The sequence below is a fragment of the Hyperoodon ampullatus genome, assembly GCF_949752795.1.
Source record: "Hyperoodon ampullatus genome assembly, chromosome: 1".
Lineage (NCBI taxonomy): Eukaryota > Metazoa > Chordata > Mammalia > Artiodactyla > Ziphiidae > Hyperoodon > Hyperoodon ampullatus.
The window spans coordinates 144,353,246-144,380,316 of record NC_136914.1 but is presented as its reverse complement, the minus strand read 5'-3'; the positions used below and the strand labels follow the sequence as shown (position 1 = coordinate 144,380,316).

Here is a 27,071-nt window from a genome sequence, read left to right as displayed (position 1 = left end):
CATAATCTTGAAAAGGAAGACACATATAAAGATGTCAATTCTTCTTAAGTTAACACAACCCCTAAAATACCAACAATATTTTGCAAATTATACAAGCTGACTCTAAAGTTTAAGGAGAAAAATAAATAAGAAAGAATAACCAGGAAAATGATGCAAAATAATTTGAGTAAGAGTCTCTTCAAGTAAGAGTCTTGAAGTAAGGACATATGTATGTGTTTCTGTGTATTTTGTTTGATTTTGTTTTAAACTATAGTAATTAAAACAATGTGGTTCTATAGCATATTGAAAGCCCAGAAATAAATCTAAGTAGATATGGGAACTTAGTAAATGATAAAAGTGATATTTCAAATCAATAGAGAAGACAGATTATTCGACACACCCAGTTGTGTAATCATCTGGAAAAAAAATAAATTTGGATCCCCACCCACACATTGCATCAAATTATATTCTATACAGATCAAATATTATCATGTAAAAAGTGAAACCATTAGTGTACCAAGGAAAATGTGGGTAAAACATTTCTTAAATATCCTCATATGGGAGAGGAGCTTTTGAAATAGGACACAAAATCTGAAGCCATAAACAATTTGTAAAGTTGACTACACACAATTCTAAAAGGTTGGGAAAAAATACCCACAAATATTAAAAAGACACACAACAAACTGGGGGAAAAATTCTCAACTCCTATCACAGGTAAAGGGCTGATTTTCTTAAAATAATTCTTAATTTTTAAAAGAATTATTCCTAATTTATAACAAAGAGCCCATCAAGAAAAGCAAATAAATATTGGGTCTTAAGCATATAGAAAACTAAGCCTAAAAAGATGGTCAAATTCATTCATCACAAAGAATGCAAAGTAAAATGTGACACTGTGGTATCATTTTCACCTGTCAATTTGGACAAGATAAAAACCTTTGGTAACATACTATTGGTAAATTAAGGAGGAAATGGGCACTCTTGTACGTTTATTGTTAAGAATATAAACTGGGCTCAGACGCCAGCCGAAGCCCCCCATGGTGCACTCGGGAGCAGAGAAGGCGAGTGCCCAGTGCCCCACATGACTCAGGCACCACGCCCGGGCCTCAGGTGACTGCACCTGACCGGGAAGCCCCTGACAGGAGGCCACCGCTCAGACGTCTCTGGGACCTGAGGAAAGGAGCCCCCGACAGGACGCCCAGCCCTCAGGTGACTCTGTGACAGGACGGCTGCCTGAGGAGTGAACTTCCATTTTGGAGAGGGGCCCACATGTGAGGGAAGAGCAGATGGTCTCTATCAGCTGAGGGCTTGAGCTCAACAACCAAAAGGAAGCGAATTCCAACAACCATGTGCCTGCTAGAGGACAGGGAGCCTTAAATGAGTTTCCAGCCCTGACCAGCAGCTCCCATGCAGCCTCCTGTGTGAGGCCCTGAGCAGAGGACCCAGTTCACCTGCAGAAGTACCCACAAAGAAATGGTATCCTGGCAAAATGAGGCAGGAGCAAAAGAGTTGAACATGTGTGAAAAGGAAAGTGCACCATAGTCCATTCAGTCTAGTATAAAATGGGAAAATTGTTACAATCATTTGAAGACCCAAGAGACTGATAAAAGGCACACTATTAATAGAGAATTGTTTACTCATGAGAAACTCCTACTGTGTAGGGGAAGGATAATAAACCTGACTTGGTTGTCTAGGAGCACTCAAGTACTTCCACCCAACCTTGGACAGAGTTAAAGACAGCTTCTTTGTGGCTGGCAGAGAAAACCAAGCAGCTTTGCTGGCAAGAGGATTCTAAGGGAGGAGAGAAGGAAAGTAATAGGAAGGAAAACAGACATCAAGAGGGTCTTGGTGCTCTGGCCTGGTGTCAGGCCTGAGCCTCTAAGGTGGAAGAGCCGAGTTCAGGACATTGGACCACCAGAGACCTCCCAGCCCCATGTAAGATCAACTGGTGAGAGCTCTGTAAAGAGACCTCCGTCTCAACACTAAGACCCAGCTCCACTGAACGGCCAGCAAACTCCAGTGCTGGATGCGCCATGCCAAACAACTAGCAGGACAGGAACACAACACCACCCATTAGCAGAGAGGCTGCCTAAATTAATACTAAGTTCACAGACACACCAAAACACACCACCGGATGTGGATCTGCCCACCAGAAAGACAAGATCCAGCCCCACCCACCAGAACACAGGCACCAGTCCCCTCCAGCCACTGAACCAACCTTAGCCACTGGGGGCAGACACCAAAAACAATGGGAACTATGAACCTGCAGCCTGCGAAAAGGAGACCCCAAACACAGTAAGTTAAGCAAAATGGAAAGACAGAGAAATATGCAGCAGATGAAGGAGCAAGGTAAAAACCCACCAGACCAAACAAATGAAGAGGAAATAGGCAGTCTACCTGAAAAAGAATTCAGAGTAAAGATAGTAAAGATGATCCAAAATCTGGGAAATAGAATGGAGAAAATACAAGAAACGTTTAACAAGGACCTAGAAGAACTAAAGAGAAAACATACAATGATGAACAACACAATATATGAAATTAAAAATGCTCTAGAAGGAATCAATAGCAGAATAACTGAGGCAGAAGAACGGATAAGTGACCTGGAAGATAAAATAGTGGAAATAACTACTGCAGAGCAGAATAAAGAAATAAGAATGAAAAGAATTGAGGACAGTCTCAGAGACCCCTTGGACAACACTAAAGGTACCAACACTTGAATTATAGGGGTCCCAGAAGAAGAGAAAAAGAAAGGGTCTGAGAAAGTATTTGAAGAGATTATAGTTGAAAACTTCCCTAACATGGGAAAGGAAATAGTCAATCAAGTCCAGGAAGCACAGAGAGTCTCATAGAGGATAAATCCAAGGACAAACACGCCAAGACACATATTAATCAAACTATCAAAAATTAAATACAAAGAAAAAATACTAAAAGCAGCAAGGGAAAAGTGACAAATAATGTACAAGGGAATCCCCATAAGGTTAACAGCTGATCTTTCAGCAGAAACTGTGCAAGCCAGAAGGGAGTGGCAGGACATATTTAAAGTGATGAAAGGGAAAAACCTACAACCAAGATTACTCTTCCCAGCAAGGATTTCATTCCGATTCGATGGGGAAATTAAAACCTTTACAGACAAGCAAAAGTTAAGAGAAATCAGCACCACCAAACCAGCTTTACAACAAAGGCTAAAGGAAGGTCTCTAGGCAGGAAACACAAGAGAAGGAAAAGACCTACAAAAACAAACCCGAAACAATTAAGAAAATGGTAATAGGAACATACATGTCGATAATTACCTTAAATGTAAATGGGTTAAATGCTCCCACCAAAAGACATAGACTCGCTGAATAGATACAAAAACAAGACCTGTATATATGCTGTCTACATGAGACCCACTTCAGACGTAGGGACACATGCAGACTGAAAGTGAGGGGATGGAAAAAGATATTCCATGCAAATGGAAATCAAAAGAAAGCTGGACTAGTAATTCTCATATCAGACAAAATAGACTTTCAAATAAATATGATTATAAGAGACAAAGATGGACACTACATAATGATCAAGGGATCAATCCAAAAAGAAGATATAACAATTGTAAATATTTATGCACCCAACATAGGAGCACCTCAATACATAAGGCAAATGCTAACAGCCATAAAAGGGGAAATTGACAGTAACACAATAACATCCGGGGACTTTAACACCCCACTTTCACTAATGGACAGATCATCCAAAATGAAAATAAATAAGGAAACACAAGCTTTAAATGACATATTAAACAAGATGGACTTAATTGATATTTATAGGACATTCCATCCAAAAACAACAGAATACACATTCTTCTCAAGTGCTCATGGAACATTCTCCAGGATAGATCATATCTTGGGTCAAAAATCAGGCCTTGGTAAATTTAAGAAAATTGACATTGTAACAAGTATCATTTCTGACCACAATGCTATGACACTAGATATCAATCACAGGAAAAAGACTGTAAAAAATACAAACACATGGAGGTTAAAAAATACACTAACTAACCAAGAGATCACTGAAGAAATCAAAGAGGAAATCAAAAAATACCTAGAAACAAATGACAATGAAAACACCAGGACCCAAAACCTATGGGATGCAGCAAAAGTAGTTCTAAGAGGGAAGTTTAGGGCTTCCCTGGTGGCTCAGTGGTTGAGAGTCCACCTGCCGATGCAGGGGACACGGGTTCGTGCCCCGGTCCGGGAAGATCCCACATGCCGCAGAGCGGCTGGGCCCGTGAGCCATGGCCGCTGAGCCTGCACGTCCGGAGCCTGTGCTCTGCAACGGGAGAGGCCACAACAGTGAGAGGCCCGCATACAGCAAAAAAAAAAAAAAAAGAGGGAAGTTTATAGCAATACAATCCTAGCTCAAGAGACAAGAAACATCTGAAATAAACAACCTAACCTTACACCTAAAGCAATTAGAGAAAGAAGAACAACCCCCCCCCCCAAAGTTAGCAGAAGGAAAGAAATCATAAGGATCACATCAGAAATAAATGAAAAAGAAATGAAGGAAACAATAGCAAAGATGAATAAAACTAAAAGCTGGTTCTTTGAGAAGATAAACAGAATTGATAAAGCACTATCCAGACTCAATAGGAAAAAAGGGGAGAAGACTCAAATCAACAGAATTAGAAATGAAAAAGAAGAAGTAACAGCTGACCCTGCAGAAATACAAAGAATCATAAGGGATTACTACAAGCAACTATATGCCAACTATATGGACAACCTGGAAGAAACGGACACATTCTTAGAAAAGCACCACCTTCTGAGACTGAACTAGGAAGAAATAGAAAATATAAACAGATCAATCACAAGCATTGAAATTGAAACTGTGATTAAAAATCTTCCAACAAACAAAAGCCCACGACCAGATGGCTTCACAGGCAAATTCTATCAAACATTTAGAGAAGAACTAACACCTATCCTTCTCAAACTCTTCCAAAATATAGCAGAGGGAGGAACAGTCCCAAACTCATTCTACGAGGCCACCATCATCCTGATACCAAAACCAGACAAAGATGTCACAAAAAAAGAAAACTACAGACCAATATCACTGATGAACACAGATGCAAAAATCCTCAACAAAATACTAGAAAACAGAATTCAACAGCACATTAAAAGGATCATACACATCAAGTGGGGTTTATCCCAGGAATGCAAGGATTCTTCAGTATATGCAAATCAATCAATGTGATACACCATATTAACAAATTGAAGGAGAAAAACCATATGATCATCTCAATAGATACAGAAAAAGCTTTTGACAAAATTCAACACCTATTTATGATAAAAACGCTCCAGAAAGTAGGATAGAGGGAACTTACCTCAACATAATAAAGGCCATATATGACAAACCCACAGCCAACATCATTCTCAATGGTGAAGAAACTGAAACCGTTTCCTCTAAAATCAGGAACAAGGATGCCCGCTCTCATCACTATTATTCAACATAGTTTGGGAAGTTTTAGCCACAGCATTCAGAGAGGAAAAGAAATTAAAGGAATCCAAATCGGAAAAGAAGAAGTAAAGCTGTCACTGTTTACAGATGACATGATCCTATACACAGAGAATCCTAAAGATGCTATCAGTCTTAGAGGAAAACATAGGCAGAACACTCTATGACATAAATCACAGCAAGATCCTTTTTGATCCACCTCCTAGAGAAATGGAAATAAAAACAAAAATAAACAAATGAGACCTAATGAAACTTCAAAGCTTTTACACAGCAAAGGAAACCATAAACAAGATGAAAAGACAACCCTCAGAATGGGAGGAAATATTTGCAAATGAAGAAACTGACAAAGGATTAATCTCCAAAATTTACTATCAGCTCATGCAGCTCAATATCAAATAAGCAAACAACCCAATCCAAAATGGGCAGAAGACCTAAATAGACATTTCTCCAAAGAAGATATACAGATTGCCAACAAACACATGAAAGACTGCTCAACATCATTATTAGAGAAATGCAAATCAAAACTACAATGAGGTATCACCTCACACCGGTCAGAATGGCCATCATCAAAAAATCTATAATCAACAAATGCTGGAGAGGGTGTGGAGAAAAGGGAACCCTCTTGCACTGTTGGTAGGAATGTAAATTGATACAGCCACTATGGAGAACAGTATGGAGGTTCCTTAAAAAAATAAAAATAGAACTACCATATGACCCAGCAATCCCACTATTGGGCATATGCCCTGAGAAAACCATAATTTAAAAAGAGTTATGTGGGCTTCCCTGGTGGCACAGTGGTTAAGAATCTGCCTGCCAATGCAAGGGACATGGGTTCAAGCCCTGGCCCAGGAAGATCCCACATGCCACGGAGCAACTAAGCCTGTTTGCCACAACTACTGAGCCTGAGCTCTAGAGCCTGCAAGCCACAACTACTGAGCCCACGTGCTGCAACTACTGAATCCTGTGTGCCTAAAGCCCGTGCTCCGCAACAAGAGAAGCCATGACAATGAGAAGCCTGAGCACCGCAACAAAGAGTAGCCCCTGCTCACCGCAACTAGAGAAAGTCCATGTGCAGCAGCAAAGACCCAACACAGCCATAAATAAATAATTAAATAAATAAATGAGTCATGTACCACAATGTTCATTGCAGCTCTATTTACAATAGCCAGGACATGGGAGCAACCTAAGTGTCCAGCAACAGATGAATGGATAAAGAATATGTGGCATATATATATACAATGGAATATTACTCAACCATAAAAAGAAACAAAATTGAGTTATTTGTAGTGAGGTGGATGGACCTAGAGTCTGTCATACAGAGTGAAGTAAGTCAGAAAGAGAAAACAAATACCGTATGCTAACACATATATATGGAATCTAAAAAAAAAAAGGTTCTAAAAATGGTTCTAAAAAATGGTTCTAGGGGCAGGACAGGAATAAAGGAATACATTTAGGAATAAAGGACGCAGATGTAGAGAATGGACTTGAGGACATGGGGAGGGGGAAGGGTAAGATGGGATAAAGTGAGAGAGTAGCTTTGACATATACACACTACCAAATGTAAAATAGATAGCTAGTGGGAAGCAGCCACATAGCACAGGGAGATCAGCTCGGTGCTTTGTGACCACCTAGAGGGGTGGGGTAGGGAGGGTGGGAGGGAGACGCAAGAGGGAGGGGATATGGGGATATATATATACATATAGCTGATTTTCTTTGTTATACAGCAGAAACTAACACACCATTGTAAAGCAGTTATACTCCAATAAAGATGTTTTTAAAAAAAGAACATAAATTGGTACAAGCTCCATCAAAATCAGTTTGATAACAGCTAAAAAATTAAAATACACATATACTTTAACCAGCAACTCTATAGGCTTGCACGTTTCAAATATCATGTATAGAAGGTTACTTACTTGTATTGCTTGTAGTAGCTAAATATTGGCAATATCCTCTATTTCCATCAATAGAAGGCTGATAAATTAAATACAACCATATAATGGGATATAACGTAACCATTACAAAGTAAGACTTTGATAGTCAGTGTGCTAAGCAATTTTGCAGAATGTGCTGCTTCCAAAAAAATCATATGAACAGGAGTATACCCATTAATTGACATTACCATTCGTTATAAATTCTTTGGTCCTCATTCTTGTGATCTTGTACTCAACAGAAATCTAAAGATTTGGTAGTCAAAGTGATCAACCAGATGGGAAGGACTATACTCTCTTTTGAGTCAGAAAATAGTGTTGAAATGTCACATCCAAGATCAAAGCACAACAGATATTTTAAAGTAGTACTGATGCAACAGTACAGCCTAAGATTCCATTTGAAAAACAGATTATCTGGAGAAATGTACCAGGTTTTTTTGTACTGTGAGAAAATTATTTTCCTAATATACCACATCTCCCACTGCTTTCTCCAGCTCAAGGTGTATGAAAGTGATCTTCGGAAATTGTGGCAACACTCTGCTTTCAATATCACAAAGGAACTCTTCTTCCTCAATCAAACAGACAAACAAACAAAACAATAGCAAGAAGAAGAAGAAGGAGAAGAAGAGGAAGAACTTGGACTCTGATTTCTAAAGTGCCCTCTAACATACCATTTTCTCTGTTCTGTTCTACCCTCATAGCACATCTGAAGAACTGAAGAATATAAATCTACTCACTTTTCTCATGCACACACACACACACACACACACACACACATGCACACACACACACATGAACACAGAGACATATGTGGAACTACATACAGATAAAGAGATATGTCTAATGAATGCTTACCTGATAACGTGTTGGCGGATTGAGAATGCTGTTAAAACTGTGTGATTCAAAAACTCTTGAGTTAGACTGAGTGAAGAGGTTTAACTAGGAAAAAATACAATTAGCCTAGTAAATTAGAATACATTTATTTGTAAATCATAAATATAATCTACTTTATTCTCCCTGATAACATTTCTGGAGTCAACATTTCCGAGGGACATTTTGTGGAAGCTGAGTTTTATGAATGACTTCATATATTTCCAAAGGCAAAAATTAATGTGAGCAACACGCTCACATTTATCAAAATGTTGGACAGATGTACTGTAATGGAACTGTTTAACTGAAAAAATATTTTAAAAAGTTGGCTCGTAGGGCTTCCCTGGTGGCGCAGTGGTTGAGAGTCCGCCTGCCGATGCAGAGGACACGGGTTCGTGCCCCGGTCCGCGAAGATCCCACATGCCGCGGAGCGGCTGGGCCCGTGAGCCATGGCCGCTGAGCCTGCGTGTCCGGAGCCTGTGCTCCGCAACGGGAGAGGCCACAACAGTGAGAGGCCCACGTGCCGCAAAAAAAAAAAAAAAAAAGTTGGCTCGTGTTAAACATAATTGTTCCTGGGGTCCTTATACACTTTATCAAAATGTCTTCATGGCATCTAGAAGGAGAAATTGCACAGAAGCAACTCTATCTGCTCCTGAGCCTGTGTTCCTTTCCTACACTTGAAGTTAGGAAGTTACACACTACAAGTTCAGAGGGTATAGGGTATCATTTGGTATTTTGTAATCCTAAATCATGAGCCAAAACAAAACGTCTTCCTAAGTATCTTGGAAGTACACTGTGCCAGGTTCAACACTTTGGAGAGAATTCGACTAAGGTATTTTGGCTTTCTTTCCTTTTCTCTCTCTTTTTAAGGTTTAACTTTTGAGTGGGTAAGAACAGAAAGCAAGAGGAGACTGTCGTTACTGTCTACCCTTCACATATGTGAACAGGGCCTGCATCTTACTCACAGATAAGCTGCTACCTATACAGTGTGATTCAAAGGCAGGGCCCTTTATCCAAGAAAATGTATTCACTCCACCACCTGTCTTCCCACCATCATAACTTAGGAAGCGGTGGGATACTAGAAGGGAAGGAAATGGCACTTAAAGGTAAGGATCCTCCCGGTTTTGTCCTCTCTCGATTGTGGCAGGGGAAAACCTCAGCTAACAAAGTTAATTCTCCTATTTGCCACTAGAGGTCAGCCTCTGACTGTTGACTGAGGTTAGAGGTAAACGTTAGATTGATTTCTTGAGGTTCCTTCCTGTCCTCTAAAAAAGAAAAGCAGAAACATAATTTCTCCAAATGTTTACTAAATTCAGGACACAGAGAGTATCTATAAAGATTAATAAGATTAAAGAGATAAAAACAGTTCCATGAACAATTTAAGAAATAAAATCAAAACGGCAGGGTTTTTTTTTTTTGGCTCCACCATGCCACGTGCAGGATCTTAGTTCCCTGACCAGGGATCAAACCTGTGCCCCCTGCAGTGGAAGCGCGGAGTCCTAGCCACTGGACCACCAGGCAAGTCCCCAAATGGCAGATTTTAACCAGATATGGGGAGACTAGGAAGCCAAGCGGCATGGCTCCTGAAAGATCAGTGCTCAACCTTCTTCTGTTTCCAGCAACGTCTCTGAAGAAAGCTATTCTTCCTGCCACTGTTGCAATACAGGCAGGAGAGGACACCCTAAACAGAGCACATCTGCTGTCCTCACATCCCTGTGAGCAAGCTGGTTTTTTGTTTTGTTTTGTTTTGTTTCTTATAGCCACAGCCAACTTGAATGTGCTCCTCTTAACCTGTTAGAGTTTCTCCCCTTCTACATTATGACAGTATCAGGAATGAAGTCAAATGTCAGTGAAATCATTTGCCTACAGAAAGAAAACTTGAGGGTGTGAAGTGCTGGAGCTGTGAGTTCCCATGCTTGAATAGCTTCCCTTTTAAATAATAAAGACTCAGAGAATAATAATCAATCCCCAGAGAAACAAACTGCCTTCCAAACAAAGTCCATCTCAGCAGTAGCAGGAGTTGCCCAGGATGGCAATTAGAACCCAACCCCTTTAAGACGCTAGCTAAGCTGCAGCTAAAGGCACAGCCCGTGGGGTGGAGGTGGGGCAGTAACCAAGCCAGAGCCACACCTGCTGAGCAGGAGGCAGCCAGGTGCAGCAGAAAGAGTTAGACCTCTGAGGCTGGAAAACGCCAATTCCACGACTACCCCACACTGGCTAGCTCTTGTGACCTTGCATAGGTGAGTTGTTTTAATGGCTTCAGTGGTCTTATCTATAAAATGGGAATAATAATACCTACCTCACAGCGTTGCACGAGGTTCAAATGTACGGCAAAGCACTTTGTAAACTGTGAATGAGGACGGGCACTGATATTTGTTGAGGCTGGAATTTTGTGCCTCTCATATCCTCCTCACAATAACCCTGTGAAGTTTTCTCTCTTTCAGGTGAGACAATTATGGCTTAGGGTAATGAAGTGATTTATCCGTGTTACTTTCTAATAAGCCTTAAGCCAGAATTGAAACCCAGGTCTAATACCAAGGCTCTCTTCCTTACATTATGTGGCTTCTCACTGTATACAGTGAGATATTATTTGAAATCATAGCCAATCACTGTCTTGCAACCTAAGAGCCTTAAAAGCCCATATTCAGGTCAAACAAAGAAGGTTTAAAAGGCTACCTTCTTAAAGAGTAAGATGTAGAGTATTACAAATCTTGGAAATGCACATCTCTTTTAAAAAGTGAGAAATTAAATTGCACTAACCCTGTCTTTTTCCCCAGCATCAACTGAGAAAAAATATGTACCTTATGGAGGTAACATTGCTATCTTGTGTGCTCCATTTTCACAATTTTTAGGCAAAATTATATTTTAATTTTGCTCCTGTCTGCTTCACTCCCTATTATTTGAGGTTCTGCCAATATCTTTCTATCTCCTATACCAATTCTACCTCTGCAAATTAAGTTCCTGATACTAAAGTGCTAGCATGGAACTTATCTTTGTTAAAATCAAAGTATGACTCCATTAGTATGACTCAAGAACAAACCATTCTTGATTATTTATAAAAGGGAGCATTTATGGTTAATATTTGGGGGTGCTCTTAAGCCTGTATCAAGTTTATGATATTAAAGGAAAAAAGATTATTTAGCCCAATAAAGGGTTTCTACAAATAAGAATAATATGTTGGTGGTGAACTATATATACAACCAAGAGAAAAATGTGAGGATAGAACTATTTAACTTCAGAATAACAACTGAGAAGCATGGAACACACACAAAAAAACAAAGTGTTTTCTAGCAATAACTTTTCTGTTTACTTTTAACAAGTTAAAGAAGTTTTTTGTTTGTTTGTTTCTAATTTGGTAGTTTACATGAAATTCTGACCAAAAACAAGGCATAGACTAAGTGACTTCTTGATATATTATGAAGATATTAAGTATTAGTCTATGAAAGACTATGGAATGGACAGTTACTTTCAACATCTTCTAAGTTCACACATAAAAATTATTGAACAAACGTCAAAAGACAAGGAGAAAGACAAAACATTTATCTTCAGGTCTCAGTAAGCTTTTGATACCTACCCTGGACTTTGAGTTACCCATTCCCATTTCTATATCCTTCTGTAGCCTTCTCCTTCTGCATTTGGAAAAGTTAATGATCCGCATGATGAAATAAACAAATGACTTTGGACTAGGAACCAGACTGAAGGGTGGAGGTAATGTTTTTCCATCATCAAAATACGATAACCAAAGTTTTGAGCGAGCAAACTTCCATTCTACGTCACTGTCATCCTGTGTCACAAAAACAGAAAAAATATAACAACTGATTTTAAAAACTAAAAATTCTAGTAACTGATTTCAGTAGGATCTTACAATGAACATACATTATGCTTTTGAAATACAAAAGTGGCATATATACATTTATCTGCATATAATCTCTATTGGGCTATATAATATTCTAAGTAATATAATTTTCATGATATTTAACATTTTTTTCTCTTCCATATGCCTCTGTCTGTACCCACTGAAATTTAACCAGAATTTCCTGTCCCCTATCCAAAAAACAAAGCATAAGCACAAGAAAAATTCAGGGTCGAGGAAGGATGAAAAGATTAATTCCTCTCTCCCTCCCCACCCCCTCCAATTCTGCGTATTCAACAATAGTTCTCCGTTCCCCTCCTCATCTACACCCATCCAAGCCAGGTTGTAGACACAGCATATTATAAAGGGCAAAGGAAAAAGACAGCAGCATTCAGATGAATTGCACTTTGGAGTTTATGTGTCTGCCATATGTACTCAAATGTCACATAAGGCCCTCAGTGGCCTATTTCTGTCTTAATCTCCTTTTATCCTCAGTGCTGCCCCCCTGGTGGTGGCATAAACATTCTATCTGGTAGGAAGAATGGAGAGAAGAAACGGAGCCGGTCCATGATTGGAAGAAGTTGGCTCAGTCATTTCACACTGCCCAGTCTGCCATTACTACACCCAAGCAGGTGTTCAGAGTACAAGTTTTCATCTCTGGAGGACCTGAATTCTGCTTTGAGAACACTATCTTATGTGTTGCTAAAACACAGATAGAGACTCGATGGACTTAACAAACAGTAAAGCACTAAAGAGATACAGCACACTAAACTGGAGTACATAAGAAAATATATATACAGTGATGAAGAAAGGCACCAAATCGAGCCCAATCCCAAACAAAAATAAAGTGATTTCTAGAATACTAAAAATTCTGACTAGATAAAGAACATCATCAAAGTTTACCAGGCATCTAGTAATTTCTCTACTGGGATCTTTCAGATGGTTGGCTGGCCAACGTAGGAGAGAATAATTTCCCTATGGCCAATACTTCTTCTAGACACTAGTTCAGCAATATACCCTGAGAGAAGGCAGAATGATGGTAAATTCATGAGGACCCTGCTGTGCTCCTAGAAGATACTAGAAGGTGTATTACCACCTATCCAGATGGAAAACACAGAGAAAGGCCCTGCTTTGGTCTAAGCCTCTTTGTTGACAGGAGCAGGAGCTCCAGCACAGGGCACAAAAGCAGACGCAGTGTGCTATTAGAACGAAATGGCAAGGACAGACACAGTGGGTAGGAAGCAGATTTACCTCAATTTCTTGATATGAGCTATTAATCATAGCAATGAGCATGTTGAGTAAAACAACCACCATAGTTACATTGTATATTCCATAAAGAACGTATCCAATATTCTCTATGAATTTGTGATCATATTTGAGCACAACGGAAGTCACTTCAGACAACCCAAATATTGACCAAAACAAAGTCTTGAAACTTTCTTCTACACTGTTGAAAGAATAAGGTACAAAGTAAATAAATAAACAGTTTTCAGTATGAAAAAGTCAAAAGCAAAAACAAGTTAAGGTCTGAATACTGCACAGATGTAAAATGCTATTGTATTAAACTATCATCATAATACCCTGATCATAACAATTTTGTTATAATATTTAATAGAAAATTTTCTCTCAGGTTTTTAGGAACTGGTGATTAAATGGTGCCAATACCTAGTTTTTCTTTAAGTTATCATCAAGTGAAATTTTCTGAGCTTGGCAGGGGAAAGCTGAAGTCATGCCCCAATACCCATTCCTCTTTCCTAGAAGGATGGAAGTTTGGGGTTTGATTTTGTGGGTGGTTTAGGAATTTAAGTCAAGTTTTCTGGCGTAGAACAAGATTAGGATTAAAATTATATACCCACTTCTAAAAAAAGTATGTACAAACTTATTCCTTGCAGCATGGCAGCAGGGAAGAATGAAAACTAACAAAATATCTATCAATAGAAGAGTGGGTAAATAATTCTGGTACATCTATAAATGGATTGCTATGCAGCCACTGGGGAAAAAATGAGACATATCTGGCTTCATGTGTTTATATGAAATGATATCCAAGATATATTATTAGAGAAAAAATGAGATGTAACAAGTGTAAAATAGTCTGCTGTTTTAATAACAAAGAGGGGTATACAAATTCTTATATTCTTGCTTATGCAAAAACCATCTCTGAAAGTAACCAAAAGAAACCATTGCCTCTGTACCTAAGAAGAACTAAGAGACTGGTGTCCAAGGCTGAGGAAGGGGACAGGCTCTTCACTGTAGATACTGCTCTACATGTATTTTTCGCCACAAGAATATATTACCTACCTAAAAGTTTTACTTAAGTGGAAGTGAAGAGAAGGCAACAGAATTAAAGATTCCTATTCTTTTCCCTTAATTTATATAGTCTACTTCCTGATTCTTCCATCACAGCAGTTAGCACTTAAGCCCTCCCCAGACTAATTACCTACTTGTATCCCTTAAATGAACTATGTCGACTGAATTTGGCTGGTTTTGTCACACAACCGAGGGGTAATTACTGATCTGTGAACCATGAGAATAATCCTTAAACAGTTACACATGTAGAATTCCAGTAAAAAGGAGGGTTCCAAAGTAAGCCCTTTTTTTTTTCAAGGAAATAGTACTTTTTTTGGTTTGTTACAACAGATGCTAAACAACAATTTTATAGATTTGTAGGTTTTAGTACTAGCTTAATTCAATCATTCAACAAATATTGATGGAGCACCTATTATGTTTTAGACATTGTGCTAGACCCTGGGGATAGAGGGTTCAATAGAAAGGTTCCTGTTCCTGTAGAGTTACTCTCGATTATGAAACATTTGATGATGTGATGTTATAGCACAGATGCTAAAGGAAGAATAAGAAAGACTATTAGCTTCTTTGTTCCTGCCGTGAATTTAACAGCATCTCAAAGTGTCCCCACTCCCTCCTCTTCCTTTGCAAACCTTCCCACCTCTAACGCTGGGAATATAGATTACCGAGAATGCACAGGTGTGGGGAGAGGGGGAGAGGGAAAAGGAGAGGACACTGGCAGTTCCTGAGCTCCTACTACGGGCAAGAGGCTTTACATAAATTACCTTCCATATCCTTACCATGACCTGATTCAAACCTTATTGTGCTTTTTTTGTTTGGCCTCACCACGGGGCATGGGGGAATCTTAGTTCCCTGACCAGGGATTGAACCCGCACCCCGTGCAGTGGAAGCGCAGAATCTTAACCACTGGACCACCAGGGAAGCCCCTATAATACTTATTTTAAAAACAAGAAACTAATACTGAGAAATGTTAAGATACTTAACCAAAGACCACAGCTAGAAAAGAGCAGACGGTGCTTTCACAGCCAGGTCTGCCTGATTTTCCAGCCTATGGTCTTTCCACTGTATCATGTTGCCAGGTCCTCACACAAAGCAGTGACGAAATGTAGTGTATAAGATGAGTTCTCATAGAGGTCAAAGGGGTACTACTGTGTGCAGGATCTCTCTGTCCTTCCCCCCGGGTTCAAACAGAATTTTTTTTTCATTACAATAAAGTGAGTTTCAGTTCTCTTTCATCCTTACGATCTGCTCTATATTAACTACTATATTTACATTCCCACCAACAGTGTACGAGGGCTCTCTTTCCTCCACATACTCGCTAACATTTGTTATTTGAGGCACTAACTATGTTTAATGGATTATTTTCCTGCTCTTAAAAACATCTTTATTACAATCATTGAAAAAAAATTTTTTGCTTCATCTAGACTTGTTAGAATTTCCCTTCATCCTACCTTTTTTTGTAAAATGTTTTACTTACGTGGTAAAAGCAGCATTTACTTTAGCCCCAAGGTAGTAAGAATAAAGTATGAACATGCCAATCATAAAAGCAAGAAACACCATAATAAAGAGGACCATGAACTTAAATATGTCCTTCACAGTCCTTCCAAGAGAGATCTGTAAGGGGCCGAAGCTCTCATTCGCAGGGAGGATGTAGGCGATCCGAGAAAAGCTGAGCACGACAGCTATGGCATAGAGACCTTCAGATATGATCTGAGGGTCAGAAGGGAGCCATTTATCTCTGGCTACAAGAAAAGAGAGAGAGAGATTAAAGATGGAACTTTCTATTCATTGCTAACTACATGGAATACCTTAAATAGGATCTACCTTGTAGGTAGGTGGTTATTATCTCAATTGAAACTACTCTACATTTAATGAACTGTCCAGGCACTATTTTTCATGTTAAACCAGAAACATATGAATTCTACATTCATATGGTTTCTTTTAATGGAGGAAACGCTATTATAAAGATACAAAGCTGACTTCACATTGAGCAGAAGCAGAATAAAGTACAAGAGATGAAAAAAGAGGTGAAAATGCTTCATTAGATACAGACTGTGTCCAGGATGACAAAACAACTGACCTGACTGATTTGTACCCTCAGTTACCAGATTTATGGACCAGCTATTTTATCATCCTATAGGCTCAGTTGGCACAAATCTTCTTTTCCCTATTTCATGGGAAAACTAGGTCATCTAACAGTTTATGCAAGTAAAATGTCATATTATAAGAAGTGAGAATGTCACTGAATCACAACGGTGCTGTCAATGTGATGTCTGAGCAACACAGCTGGTTCCTGGAAAGTATAAAATGCTACTGAGGTGCAAAAATCTTGGCAACAGATTCTAAATGAGGACCCCCCAACACCCCTTTCAAGGTTACTTTAGTAAGTTCACAGCAGACTATTGGATACTCGTTTCCCTGGAAGACCAGCGAAACACTCTGTGGTTAATTCTGTGAGAACTGGGTCACTCCCAGACACTGGGAGTGTCCCAACAACATTCCCAACAACAACAAAAATGAACATTTATTGAATGTTTAATATGTACCAGACACTGTGCTTTCAATGACTCTATGGATCCGAGGTTATTATTCTCTTCTCAAAGATACAGAAACCAAGACTTAGAAAGGTTAAAAACTTGATCAAAATCACAGTAAGGAGTGAAGCCTAAATTCACAAATTTCCATTCCTCCAGATGACAGTCATTAGACACACACAAGTAAATTTAAGTAAGAAGGTACTGAAATAGTCAACGTACATGTTACACACAAATACAATCTAAGCTATTTCCTTAATTATAAGTGGTAATCACTTGCTCATTTGGTCCTTGGTATATAAAAATCTTTGCTTGCTGACAAGAGATAATGTGTTTAAATTTCACAATGTGTAAAACGTACACCTTCATTTTAGAGCATGCACTCAGCCTTCTTCAATAATGTTAACACGCTGCTGGTACATATCACAATGTACTTTAAAGAGTTATTCCTCACAATCAGAACGCATTTAAACTCTGTGCCTGAGTTTCCTTATCTGTAAAATGAGGGTTAGACAATAATTGTTAAAATCTTTTCCAGGTTTAAGATTTTTCAACTATATGAAAATTTGCTAATTGTGGCTTCCCAATTTCGCCTTAAGGGAAGGGAAGCTAACATTGCTTAATATTGGTTTGCAGTGGGCAAGGAAGGCATCGGTAACCATGCACATCTAATGTCACTGGGGTCTCCTGCTCTCATGATCTAGAGAAGCCTGGCTTCTCCATCCCACGTCATAGGAGCACAACATCCTTCCTAGCATTTCTGCTGGTTCTGCAAAGCTTACATTCTCACTGTCACTTTAGCTCCTATTTCCTGCCTCTGCTGAATTTTTGTTCACTTCCCTCTACAGCAGCTTAGCACCTTTTATTATTTTATCTCCTCTAACCCAGGCTCTCAGGGACTCATCTTCCACATCAAACAATTTAGCAAGCTATTTTTCCCCCCAATTAAAGACAATTTCATGTCCTAAGAATATATAAGCATAATCGTGATGTTAGGCTTAAAGGTAATTTTCTCCCACCTTGAAATACCTCCTTTCTATAGATGTGAAAACTGTGGCACAGAGAAGTAAACTAATTTGAACAAAGTCACACAGCTAGGGAGAGTCAATGCCATGATATGAATCTAGTTTTATACAGCTTTAAAGCTCATGTTCTTTCTACCATCTCTACACATTCAACATGCATCTTATACTAAACATACTCTTTATTGGCACTCCCTTCCAAAATGTGCTTGTAATACCCTTCCTGAGACAAAAGAGGACTCTGCAGCTGATAACTTACCATAAGTGAAATACTGTATCTCTGGTGGAAGTGTAACTTCACTGAGGTCGCTCTCTTGGACATAACTGTCCACATACTGTTGTGCTTTTGTTGCCTGAAGGAAAGCCAGGAATCTGGCTGTGAAAGCAGCAATGAAGATGGAGAGCATCCCGAAGTCTAGGACATTCCACAACTGCAAAATGTATTCCCTGGGTCCTTCCAGCCAGAGCTCCTTACACTCAGACCACATCATTCCTGTCACAAGATGCACAGATTACAGACAAGAGTTTGCTGCTTGGATCGGGAAGCTACTATTTCGTCCACCATCAGTCCCCACCTATAAAATGCCCCAGTGTAAAGCATGCCACTAGGCACTGTAAAGCACTGATGGACTACAGCTCAGGAAGGGAGGTGCTGGGCAGAGTTAAGTGAAAGAAGAAGCTTCGACTGAAGGAATGATTCACTCCATCAAGTTAGATTTTGCTGAAACATAATTCTACATATGGCACAAGAAATGGCGCTACTCTTATGGGGGTAGGGCAGGAGGGAGGGAAGGAAATAAGCAAGGAAGGCTCTTCACATCAAATGATTTTGGCCCAGGAAACACTTGGAGGAGAGGAGAAAATTCATCTTTATAAAATGACAATGGTTAATTATCAAATCATGGTGATTATTAGAGAAATCAGCCCCTAATTGAGAACCCTACTCTACACTTTTAACAAGAACAGTTTTCCAGTCATCCAGGGACACTTATCTCATTCCCCTACCCTCTCTCCTCATTTCAGCTTCATGCTGAGAAGGTGAGGAATGTCATTGGAAAAAGAAGAAACCCTTAAGCAGGAGGCCCTAGGACATTATGAAGAAACTGAAAGCAGAAAATGTTGTTCTGGGAGAAGAGGACAAAATATGCCAGTTTAACAACTTGTCCTGACTATGTAAGGGGAAAATATTGTAGCACTTTTAAAAGACATGTAGTGGCTCAAAATAAAATTCATAAAATAATTAATTGACCCAGGTTAAGGCCACAGGAGTGAATGAGGAGGAGAACCAACCCATTAATTTGGGAACTGAGAAGATAATAAGAAACATTCTGTGTGAAATAGAATATACAAAAATGACTTTGGATTAGTGATCAGTGGATAAACTGGTTCCAATCTTTATTTTTTTTTCATATTGCTTAAAATGTTTACTTTAACATAGTTATTCGAAATGAGCTATTGTGAGGTGAAGTAACAAACATTCTGAAAATGGAAACTCTCCTTAAAAAAACCTCTGAAACGGAAGCAATAAATATTCTTTAATCATTAGTTAATAGCCACTAGGTTATTTCAGAACTATTTCAATTAAATATTTGATCATCACAATGAGTCATATTTTATTGTTTTTAATTTATTTTTTTATCATCTTTATTGGAGTATAATTGCTTTACAATGGTGTGTTAGTTTCTGCTCTATAACAAAGTGAATCAGCTATACATATACATATATCCCCATATCTCCTCCCTCTTGCATCTCCTTCCCTCCCACCCTGCCTATCCCACCCCTCTAGGTGGTCACAAAGCACCAAGCTGATCTCCCTGTGCTATGCGGCTGCTTCCCACTAGGTATCTATTTTACAGTTGGCAGTGTATATATAAAAATGGCATTTTATTCAGTAATTGAAGTTGGATTTCTGAAACATGGTATATTTATAATTAAGCTTATGTTACTCATAAAAATTTTGTTTAGTGTTAAGGGATACCTTCAGCATTATCAAGCTGCCACATTATTCCGGTATTTGCTATTCTGCTTATCTTACAGTGGGGATGTTGTCACCATATAATGTACCACAGCATTTTAAATAGAACATGGCAATCATTATATAGATGTTATTTTGGTAGAAATTAGAATACTTGAAATAAAAGGCTTACCAAGCACCCAGACCATAATTAGCATTTCAGTCCATGTGAACTGGGTGGTTTTCACCCTGAAGATCTGTTTGGGATAGTCAGTAACAGTGATATTTGGCAACGTGGTGATTCCTTCGAATCTGTCTGAGGCGTTGAACACAAGCAGGCCCAGGAAGATAATGAAAGAAGCAGCGTGCGCCACAAACTTCATAAAAGGGCTTCGCAGAATTTTCCCCAGCTGTAAGAAGGCAAACAAACAAACAAACAATAAAAAAAAAAACACCAAAACCTTTTACTTTAGGAAATCTGGCTTCCACTTATGAAAACTACTATACAGGATAAAAAAAAAAAAAACAGATAAAATGAGAACACTCTCAAAATTCTGCTTTTGTTTCTGAAGAGTTATACATTGTAAAAATGACTCCTTTTAGGGGATGCTTCCTCTAAGAATAATGTAAGAAGCCTTCAAACTTCATTGTTTCTAAATATCCAATTTGTCTTAGGATGTACTTCATTCACAGATGCATTTCTGGAAATTACAAGGCATATACTGGTTATTCTTATTTTTACGTGAAAGATTATGCAGTATCAGGATTTTAGAGTCTAGGAAAAGAAACTCCAAATTTGTAATATGTAATTCTTTATAATTGAAATGTTATGATGAGTTTGTAGACTCATTCATTTATGATTGAAATGTTATGATGTTTTTGTAGCACATTACAAAGCCTTTGAAGATGAAAAAAAAACTTACTACTATAGAAGTAAATTTTTGTTCTCACTTCTACATATTCCAAAATCAATTTGTACTTTGTATGATATAAAAAGGCAGACAATATTATAATAAACATAAATATTTTATCTGTTACTATCCAATAAGAGCAGAGAGATACACAATAATTAAAACCTCTAAGTAGGTTAACGTAATGAAAAGTCATCCCTGAGTTTGGAAAATCATATAAATAGTACAAAAGCATTTTTAAAGTTCAGTTTATAAGGATTTTAAGGTAACTCTTTTAAAATCCCATGTGATATAATGTCCTTAAAAGCCATATGTTCTAGTAGAAATGAAAAACAATTCTTCCTGTCCCAAGAGCTTCTGCAGTCTAAGAATTAGGTATATTTGGTAGATTTATCAGATAGGTTCTCTCCTCTGCATACTCAGACCCTACTTTCAAACTCAGTCTGTGACCTTAAAAAGTACCAAGGTTCACATTTAAAAGACTGTAACTTCAAACAAATGTTTTTGTATGTCCAGAAACTTAATTTGATGTCAACAAATAACCAAAGAATGTCAAGCATTTCTGGGATTGGACATGAATGAACACAGACAAATGTCACATTTTCCATATTAGACACAGAAAAATAAACCACTCATTTACATATCACTGTGCTGTTCCACAGCTGCCGAGAGGACACACTGGGGTAGCTCATCCATAGCACATAGTGATTTGGGGGGAGTTGCCAAGTCTGTTTCTCCTAAAGGTTGATCTTTGAAAATGTTAAATAACATGAAAAAAAAAAAAAGCAGCATGCCTATCTTAAAAAATGGGATACATGGGGAGAATTCTTACTATATTGTCCTTTCACCACAGGATAAGTGGTATATGGCAGGTATAAATGTGGGCTCCAGAAACAACTCAATTCCCTCCTTTCCCTTCTCTGCTGGGCAGAGTTCACCATATCATTAGCTGCACTTTTACAAGTGAAGAGAAAAAAAGAATAGACTTCAAGATGCCTACTTCAAACTCAATATGTTTTAACTGGGTAAGCTGCCCTAAGAGACAAACACGTATAAATCTGAACATTCCAATTCATTTCCCCCAGGAAGCGAAATTATTTAGGTGGGATATGATTTTTGCTTTAATGCATGCTCTCTCGTTATTTATAGTTTTTAGTCTTTAGTGTTTATGTATTAGCAGAATCTTAAGGTATTTGCCCATGATATATAACAAAGGAACTTAGCTGAGTCATCAAAATTCATCAAAATGACAACATTTGTGCCTTAAACTGCATGGGCAGCTCAACAACGAAGTGAGATGGATGAATATTCTTACACGTATATGGGCCTGCAGAGCAGGACTCTGCAGGGGGAGACAGATGCGCCAGAGAGATGACGGATTTCCAGGCTCATTTGTGAGTGGCCTTGACTCATTTTGCCTGAAACTGCCTCTGATTTTAACAAAACCAGATTTCAGACTATAAACATAGGACTAAAGGATCTCAGAACTGTTTCTTCTCCCTGGCAGTGTCCTTTATTAACCTAATACAGATTCTGTTAGCATGACTCCTATTCCTTTCCACATCTTGTTTAGAGGATCTCTTAGCCACAATTAAATTGACTGTATACTGGCAAAGTTGAGAGAGGGATAAAGGTAGTGAACAAAATGATTCAAACAAAACTAAATAGATGAACAATCTAAAAAATCCAAAGCCCCCAAACCCCAATTCAACACTTTTTAGAATCTCCTGAAGGAACAAAGGGCTAGGGGAACCTGACATGTGCTTTCTTGAAGACTTTGGATAATACCACTGTTCAGACCGAGCTTAATACACGCAGCCTCAGATCTTTTTGACAGGTTCAACCGAGCTGCCTTTTCAGTTCTCAGGTTTACTGTTTCTTGGAACCACTGCAGTAGGGCTCTTCCTCTTCCACAGGCCAGCCTGGTAGACTATTTATTAAGCTGGCAATAGAATCGGTACAATTGCTACTTCACTTAAGCAGCTTTTCCTCCTGCTTACCATGGGGATTTTATCTTAAAAGCCTAAGTATTATATGCCTGCAAATATGATCTATCCCACTAGTACCAAATTCTTTTCATCCCTTATTTGAACTAATCTGGTCATTAAAAAGCAGAATTCGTGTTCTTGAGTCAATTAACATTCAGGGTAAAACTGATAAGAGCCTTAAGTAGGAAGCTTTTTCCTTTTTCATCCTTAAAGGACATGGTACACCAACCACAGAGGAAACAAGAGGTGGAAAAGCCCGTACCCTGCTGCAAGGTGCAATCCAGTAGCCGATGGCAAGGAACGGAAGGCCCAAGGCCACGACCAGAACCACCAGACACTTGATAGCTACCGTCTGTTCCCGCAGGCCTGAGAGGTTCTCGTACCAGATTGTCAAGAGCTGCTGCTGGCAATTGGGGTGAGCCACAAACTGTTGGTCGGGACAGAGAGAGAGGGAGAAAGAGAAGTAGGTTACTATGTCATTGTCGACAGTTTGGCTACCAACTGCATGTGCATCCTAAAGACATTAATGCACATTTTTTTTCCAGATATAGGCACTGGAAGGTTTCTGGTAATATTCTTTACCTTCCCTTTGTTTTTCAAAATTGCTTCAGAACTATTACAAGAACTAAAGTGGAAACATGAGGGTAAAACTGACGTTGTCCTTAATCATAGCTCTTTCTCTCTGTATTTACAGACTCCTCTCTGGAATCTGGGTGACATATGCTTTCCTTTGCGAAAACGTGTCCCATGTTGCTGTCTGCCAGCTTACTTGCATTCAGTTCAAAATGGAAAAGAAAATAGTTATTTGGTTTACTGGATACTATAGCTAAAAGAGAAATGTTACTGTTCCATGATACATGAAATGATACATCTATGAAAAATATATACATGATATGTCCTATGTGGATGTATGCCCTATCACAGCAAATATGCAAAAGATTTGCAAAAACTCAATGAACCTCCAAGTGTTATGCTTGATCCACATTTGCTCTGCTTCCAGGAATTGGCATCAAATATCACGTCCATCCTATTTTAGTAATCTGTACTCTTTTTGTTGCTTCCTCTATCACAAGTGAAAAAAACACATTTATCTCTATCAATTCTTTTATAATTACAGCTCTAATCAGGAAAAACATGAGCAAATTATACTTATTTTATTTTTTCATTTTATTTTTATTTTTTGCAGTACCCGCAGCCTCTCACTGTTGTGGCCTCTCCCGTTGCGGAGCACAGGCTCTGGACACGCAGGCTCAGCAGCCATGGCTCACGGGCCCAGCCACTCCGCGGCATGTGGGATCCTCCCGGACCGGGGCACGAACCCGTGTCCCCTGCATCGGCAGGCGGACTCTCAACCACTGCGCCACCAGGGAAGCCCAAATTATACTTATTTTAGCCCTGCTATTTTATTTTATTATTTTGTTTTATTTTATTTTATTTTTGCCATCTGATTTTGCTAAGTCATCTGCCTACATCTATATAGAAGGACTGGGATTTCATTAAGGTCCTGTCTTCATTAAGGTAGCAGAATATATTTGTAGTCAGGCCCATGTGAAAAGGCCCCTACATCAAAAGGTGCCTATCTGCAGCTGGATATGCCTTTCTTTGAACGGCCAGCTGCACTTTGCCCAAGCTTGGGAATTATTCAGGGTCATTCACAAATCAGCTACTGAGTGTCAACATATTTTTAAAAAGAGTGCTTAGCAACACAAAAATCAAGGTATAACTGTCTTCTATAAAATGCTATAAATAACAAAGAACCTGCTAGGAAGTACCCATGAAATGTTTTTGCAAATTCTGAGAGGCAAAGGAAGCAGTCGCAGTTCCCACTAAGCAAAGGGTTCAACTTTAATCAAGTTCTAGTTAATGATCTGAATGCTTCTTAGTAACTCTAGGCAATTCCTCAAGTTACCTGGCTATTTATCAATAGCATACCTACAAGGAAATGAACAGGATTCCACTTAGTGGTATAGATTTTCCCATCAGCTGTTCTAATTTAAAAAAAAAAAAAGAAAAGAAAAAACAAAAATAAAACCTCATCTCCCAGGTTGGGCGGTAGAGGCACAATTTTCCTCAAATTCCTACTCTTTCCCCCAGTGTGCACCTGCCCTCTGGGAAGTCCACTGACTTTGCTATGACAGCTGCCACCACTGTGCAGAAGGAAAACTTGACAATCCATTGACAGAGGTGGTGAGGATGAGTTTACAAATATCAGGTTTGAAATATTTAACTGAATTTTTTTCCAATAATACAAAGGAAATGAACAGCAGGGTTTGGGAGATTGAAAGTATTAAAAGGAAGATGCTATTTTTTTCTTGCTCGATGAGTTCAATGTGAAAAAGCATATTTTATCTTGTAAGTTCCTTTTAATTTAGTTATAAAAATCCCAGGTCCTGAGGTTCATGGGTCATTGCTAGTGGCTAAGTATACATTAGATCTTCTTTCCAAATTCAAGATTCCAAAGTCCTGATTTTTGAAAACAGTATTTCAAGTTCAATGTAGTCATTATTTGAACTCATGATGAAATAAAATCAAGATTGAAGGCTTCCTGGGGTCTATGTAACAATTTCCTAGGAGTCTTACTGAGAATTTCTCCAAACTTCCACTTCTGCCCCTGTACTCTATTGAATCATTACCTTCCTGCGTCACCCCTCCTTTTGTGTTAAGAATCTTCATCCCCTCTACGGTTCTTCTTCTTTTTTTTTTAAGATTTAATTTTATTTATTTTTGGCTGCATTGGGTCTTCATTGCTGCATGCGGGCTTTCTCTAGTTGCAGCTAGCAGGGGCTACTCTGTTGTGATGCTCGGACTCTAGGCACGCAGGCTTCAGTAGTTGCAGCACGCAGGCTCAGTAGTTGCGGCACGCAGGCTCAGTAGTTGTGGCATACAGGCTTAGTTGCTCCACGGCATGTGGGATCTTCCCGGACCAGGGATCCAACCTGTGTCCCCCGCATGGGCAGGCGGATTCTTATCCACTGCACCACCGGGGAAGTCCCCCTTCTACAGTTCTTAAATGTCTGTCTCATTCATTCATTCATACTTCAAAATGCCGTAAGTCCCTCCTACATGCCAGGCAGGTGTTAGGTATTTGGTACAAGAAGACCAAAACGGGAACATCAGTATTGCAGTAAGTGATAAGTGGTCCCTGTTCTAGAGCACACAGTAAGCTCTACATAAATGTGAAGAAGTTATTATAATGGAGACTTGGATTCCATATGCTTGCCAAGATAAATAATCAGCATTTAAAATAGTCTTAATTTGAATGTTGGTCCAAATGTCTTGGTGTTTGGAGGATCTGCATTTGTGGGAAGTTGGAGAGATGTAACTAAAAGGCAGTCCTGTGACTCCAGCTAGGCTCAGCTTAGGAATGGGAATGGTGCATTCAGATAAATCTACAGGTAGAGCATACAATGTCATCAGATCAGATTACCACTTGGGAAGTCAACACGCACTTGTTTATAGGCAAAGGGTTTATGTAAAACAGAAAATCCACATGAAGTTAAGAGACACTTAGACACGTGTCCCTGTGAAATTGATGGACAGATTTCCCTTTTGTGGTTGTCCAGCCTTTCTTTCTTAGGTTAAACTCTTGAGTACAGAAATATTAATGTTGTAGTATGGCTCCCTCTTCTTGCTCTTCCTCCTTAGGCTAATCTTTAAATTTGAATCTTTAAATGCTTTATGGCATTAATTATACTGTATAAAGTTTACAAAGCCCTCAAAGACTTGGTGGAAATCAATCCTTTCCATATGGCATTATGCAATGATCAATCTTTGACCTGGTGTGACTTGTACAATACAGTGCAGACACTTAATATATGTTAAATACTAGCCAAAATCATGGTGTTTGCACTTCACTTGTTATACTTTAAAATTCAACCTAACAGGTATATCTCCTATACCATTAATTCTACCCTCTTCTTAACTGAGATCATAATACAGCACCATATGGCATTTAATCCACAGAAAGCAAACTCAAATAGATATTTTCCTCCAATGATATAAAATCCTAATACAAGTACACAAGGAACATTTTAAAAAAGAAAATAAAACCAGTATAATAGTAGCAAGTGAGGGCAAAAGAGCTAATCCTTCTAGGAGATGAGTTTTGCTCTTTTCAATGACTTCAAAATAGGGCAGTAACCTTTATCTCTTATAACTGTTTTATCTCCTAAAAAATGTCCTTATGCTGCCACACCAGTCACAGCCAGCTGGATAAAATTTGTATGCTGTTTCTTAACTTCAGTGGACCAACA

The 27,071-nt window shown here is 38.8% G+C and overlaps 1 protein-coding gene across 3 annotated transcripts in view; it reads right to left on the bottom strand.

The window, feature by feature from the left end:
• The window catches only part of TRPC3 (transient receptor potential cation channel subfamily C member 3), a gene marked incomplete at both ends in the record, with an annotated part of 78,206 nt that overhangs the window by 16,548 nt on the left and 34,587 nt on the right, over positions 1–27,071 (bottom strand). The window contains 8 exons of one of the 3 annotated variants that reach the window (XM_079713798.1): positions 8,238–8,321; positions 10,552–10,599; positions 11,827–12,036; positions 13,357–13,552; positions 15,887–16,151; positions 18,225–18,458; positions 20,113–20,329; positions 23,081–23,245. In XM_079713798.1, coding sequence (XP_079569924.1) covers positions 8,238–8,321; positions 10,552–10,599; positions 11,827–12,036; positions 13,357–13,552; positions 15,887–16,151; positions 18,225–18,458; positions 20,113–20,329; positions 23,081–23,245 — 1,419 coding nt within the window. The remainder of the gene's footprint in view (positions 1–8,237; positions 8,322–10,551; positions 10,600–11,826; positions 12,037–13,356; positions 13,553–15,886; positions 16,152–18,224; positions 18,459–20,112; positions 20,330–23,080; positions 23,246–27,071) is intronic. The other 2 variants (XM_079713799.1, XM_079713800.1) reach the window with 2 other exon arrangements.